Source organism: Protobothrops mucrosquamatus, unplaced genomic scaffold (assembly GCF_001527695.2).
Source record: "Protobothrops mucrosquamatus isolate PMUCROS unplaced genomic scaffold, P.Mucros_1.0 scaffold_8, whole genome shotgun sequence".
Taxonomy (NCBI): Eukaryota; Metazoa; Chordata; class Lepidosauria; order Squamata; family Viperidae; genus Protobothrops; species Protobothrops mucrosquamatus.
The window spans coordinates 185384-189872 of record NW_015386084.1 but is presented as its reverse complement, the minus strand read 5'-3'; the positions used below and the strand labels follow the sequence as shown (position 1 = coordinate 189872).

The 4489-nt window shown below is 40.6% G+C and overlaps 1 protein-coding gene across 1 annotated transcript in view; it reads left to right on the top strand.

The window, feature by feature from the left end:
- Positions 1-436: 436 nt before the first annotated feature.
- The window catches only part of LOC107288772 (tropomodulin-2), a 19760-nt gene continuing 15707 nt past the window's right edge, over positions 437-4489 (top strand). Inside the window, exons 1-2 of the mRNA XM_015817459.2 lie at positions 437-502; positions 3258-3447. Coding sequence (XP_015672945.1) covers positions 3322-3447 — 126 coding nt within the window. The 5' untranslated portion in view covers positions 437-502; positions 3258-3321. The remainder of the gene's footprint in view (positions 503-3257; positions 3448-4489) is intronic.

The following is a 4489-nucleotide window of genomic DNA, read 5'->3' as shown; positions in this document are numbered from 1 at the left end:
GAAAGAAAGAGAAAAAATGTATCCAAAACAGCACGATGGAGAGTTTCTCCTGGAAGAATTCAAAAAAGTGATTATCGGTTTATGACCTTGGTAGAAGTGTAGAGTTTGCTGTTTTCTGAATCAAGGATTCTTTCTGAAGAGAAACAATTTATGGAAGGAGCATCTAGAAGAGAATGTAGGATTGCCCCTGAAAAGACCAATTTACATGGGGCAGAATAGTTTCTTTGCATGAACCCGGCACTGAAATATTAAGTGTGCTCCCCAAATTATTTCTCTTGGTTTCTTTCTTTACAACAATCCTGTGTAAGGCGAGTGATCAGGAATAAGTGATTGATCCAAAGTTACCCAGTGAGTGAGGATTTGAATCTATGCATGCAGCCTAATTCTGACCCAGCTTTAACTTGGTCTCCCTACTCTGGTTATAGAAAGAGCTGAGAACACCCAGTCTTTTGAACTGGCCTGCAAACATATGTGGAAGAGGATACTGTACATCAAGACAGAGGTGACTGGTTTGATTATTATCAGTGCACTCTTGACTTTTTTATATTCTTTGCTACAAATTAGGAATTGGGTTTTCAAATGATGCTAAATAGTAACTCCTAGCAGTTCTCTTTACTGCACATGCTAGCCAGGTCACCTGTGAGTTGCAGTTGGGAATCATCTAAAAGGCCCCAAGTTTGGTGCACCTCAACCGTAATCTGGTTGGATGGCTTCTGATGTTGGGATGCCAATTCTGGGAAGGTTGTAGAGAAAAATCTTGCTTTCTGTGACTATTTTCCATATTTCCATAAAGAGAATAACCAAACAATATTTCTCATTGCAACTGGGCTAAAGTAACAAGTAAAGAAAGGTTGTTTCTATGGATAGACCAAGCCCATTAAATGTTATCCTTGTATAGTTCTGTTAATTCCTTTTTTTTNTGGGATGCCAATTCTGGGAAGGTTGTAGAGAAAAATCTTGCTTTCTGTGACTATTTTCCATATTTCCATAAAGAGAATAACCAAACAATATTTCTCATTGCAACTGGGCTAAAGTAACAAGTAAAGAAAGGTTGTTTCTATGGATAGACCAAGCCCATTAAATGTTATCCTTGTATAGTTCTGTTAATTCCTTTTTTTTCTTTTGGCACAGAAAAGTGGAATATTTTCCTTCTTTCCTCCACTCTTTAATCTTCTCTAGATCAAAGCAAGAGTGAGCTTGATGTGCACAAATAACCGTGCAATTACATCAAATGATCAGAAAAGCATCTATTGAACATGACAACAAGGATCAAGCCCAGTTTGATCGTTTTCTTTTAATAGAATAGAATCTTCATGTTTAAAAAATGTTTAGTAAGGAAAAAAAATTAAGCCCAATAAAATTGTTTTTCAAGACTGTGCTCAAAAAACAGAATTGATGTATCCCATTGGGAACTTTTCAAACTGAGCAGTAAGAGTCGTTTTTTGAGCCAATGTTTAACTCTCTCCAAGGAGGGTTGATATATTAATTGTACTCGGAGTGACACTATATCAGAAGCGTTGTGGGAATGCCAAAGTATGTCTTTATTTTGAGTCATCATCTGTTTCTTGGGAGTGTTGAGATGTTGAAATGTTGAAAACAAAATATTGGTAACAAAGGGGTCACATGGGTGAGTTCTGTCATATTGCTGAGGTTCCAGAAGCAGTCCAAGAATGACGAATAGTAGTACAACGGGATCTCCACATAGTTTAAGAATCATGCGCTCCAACCAGTGCAATCACATTGCTAGATGAGATCATGAAGCTAAGTCAGAGTGAAGGTAATATTTCATAACTTTGCTCAGAATATAAGAATGTTCCCCCCCCCCAGGTGGAAAACATGTTTGAGAAACAAGGTCAAGTATGCAAACGAAAATTTTGAGGAAACTGATCTCAATTATAAACACGACTCTCTTTCTTTCTCACACAAATTTATAATACTTCTTGTCTCACTGTTAGGATTTAGAAATTCATCATCAATAACCTTAATGCGTCAGTCTGTGTGCAGACCTTAATAAATGAATCCAATGGGTAAACAGCGCTGTAAACTTGAATGCACAAACTCAAAATAGTTTCCAGGTCAGCAAATATTTTCTATCTTTTGCTGGAATGGAGAAATTAACCTTGAGAAAAGTGTGGGAAGAAATTCTCCTGGGTAAATCTCATTCATTCCAGTTCCACAGATGCAGGCATTACACAGGAGATGCTCTGTGAATGGCTGTGATTGGGCCATGGGATAACCCAACACTCAGCTCACGCCAAGTCAAAGGACAAGCAAAAAGGCAGGGCCAGAAAAAAAATCAAAGATTAAATGTTTCTGAACACAGACCGATCATGGGTGCTCCACCACTGCAGCTTTTTAAGAAGAGGCTAGACAGCCACTTATCTGAAATGGTATAGGTCAGTGGTGGCGAACCTATGGCACGGGTACCAGAGGCGGCACTCAGAGCCCTCTCTGTGGGCACACACACCGTTGCCCCAGTCCTAGGCCTTCAGCTGGGTTTTATAAAACCTTTTCGCTTTAGGCTTCCACCGCCGTGTGCAAAAAAAAAAAGGTTCAATCAATCAGTCAATTTCAACTTCTCACGGGGAAAAAAAAGATCTTGCAAAGTTGGAATTGATTGATTGAACTTTTTAGTCCCACCTAGTCTGCTGTTACCACCGCAGCCACGCCCACCCTATGGCCATACCCACCCAATGGGCCACACCCACCCGGCACCCAATGATGCATAAGTGGGTTTTGGGTTGCAGTTTGGGCACTCGGTCTCTAAAAGGTTTGCCATCATTGGTATAGGTTCTCCTGCTTGAGCAGGGGGCTGGACTAGAAGACCTCCAAGGTCCCTTCCAGCTCTATTCTATTCTAATGAAAACTTCACGAGAGGCCGCTAATAATCCTTACAGGATTGTTACAAGGATTACAATGAACTAATATATGTGAAGTACTTTTAATAGTTGAAAGCACCAAGCAGATATTAAGATTCTGTATTGTATCATGAATCATATCATGTAAAACATCACCAATAAGCCATTTATGCAATGACTGTAAATCAGGGTTAGTCAACCTTGGCTCTTTTATGACTCGTGGACTTCAACTCCCAGAATTCCTGAGCCAGCATGGCTCAGCTTGGAAACCTCTCCCTTTCCCCTCAGCATGGCTGATTCAGGAATTCTGGGAGTTGAAGTCCACGAGTCATAAAAGAGCCAAGGTTGACTACCCCTGCTGTAAATTATCAGAGAACTGATCATATCTCTTTCTTCCAGGAATCCGGAAGACTGTCTTGTGAATGATTGACAAGTAAACATCAACGGGACGTGATTGAGAGACATGTCAGTGCCATTCCGGAAAGAGCTGGAGAAATACAGAAATATCAACGAAGATGAAATTCTGAACAAACTCTCTGAGGATGAACTCAAACAGCTGGAGAATGTCCTTGATGACCTAGATCCAGAGGTACGTTCTAAACAATGAAACTACATTTCCGATTTTCCAAATTAGGTCCTGAAATGTTTATAACGCCTGAAAGGTGTAAAGATACAAGATAGATTCATGGTTAGTTTTAACTATAGCCACAATGTCTGTCACAGCAAACGTAATCCATTCTATATTCACTTTACAATGCCTTGGTAAGGCCACACTTGGAATACGGCATCCAGTTTTGGTCACCACGATGTAAAAAAGATGCTGAGACTCTAGAAACAGTGCAGAGAAGAGCAACAAAGATGATTAGGGGACTGGAGGCTAAAACATATAAGGAACGGTTGCTGGAATTGGGTATGTCTAGTTTAACGAAGAGAAGGACGAGGGGGGACATGATAGCAGTGATCCAATATCTCAGGGGCTGCCCCAAAGAAGAGGGAGTCAAGCTATTCTCCAAGGCGCCTGAAGGCAGGACGAGAAGCAACAGGTGGAAACTGATCAAGGAGAGAAGGAACTTAGAACTAAGGAGAAACTTCCTGACAGTTAGAACAATTAACCAGTGGAACAACCTGCCTCCAGAAGTGGTGAATGCTCCAACACTGGAAGTTTTTAAGAAGAGACTGGACATCCATTTGTCTGAAATGGTGTAGGGTTCCTGCCTGAGCAGGGGGCTGGACTCGATGACCTCTATTGTCCCTCCCAACTGTATTATTATCATCATCATCATCATCATCATCATCATCATCATCATCATCATCATCATCATCATTATAATGCCCAAATTCACAAGACAAGGATAAACCATCTAAATGGGATGTCTCCAACTCCATCAATGTGGCCTGTGACAATAGACCGTGGAATTTACAATCATTCAGAACAGTGGTTCTTAACCTTTTTGAACGAATCGCCCCCTTGAGCCAATGAGGAAGTTGTCATCGCCCCCCTCCCCCAACATAACCTCTCAGTCACAACTTTGCAATACTGCAGACCTCTTAAAATGTGAAATGAATTTATATAAACTTTCATTTCTCTCCCCCAGAATAAAGTTAATAATTTTGTGGATGTGAGGGCTGGG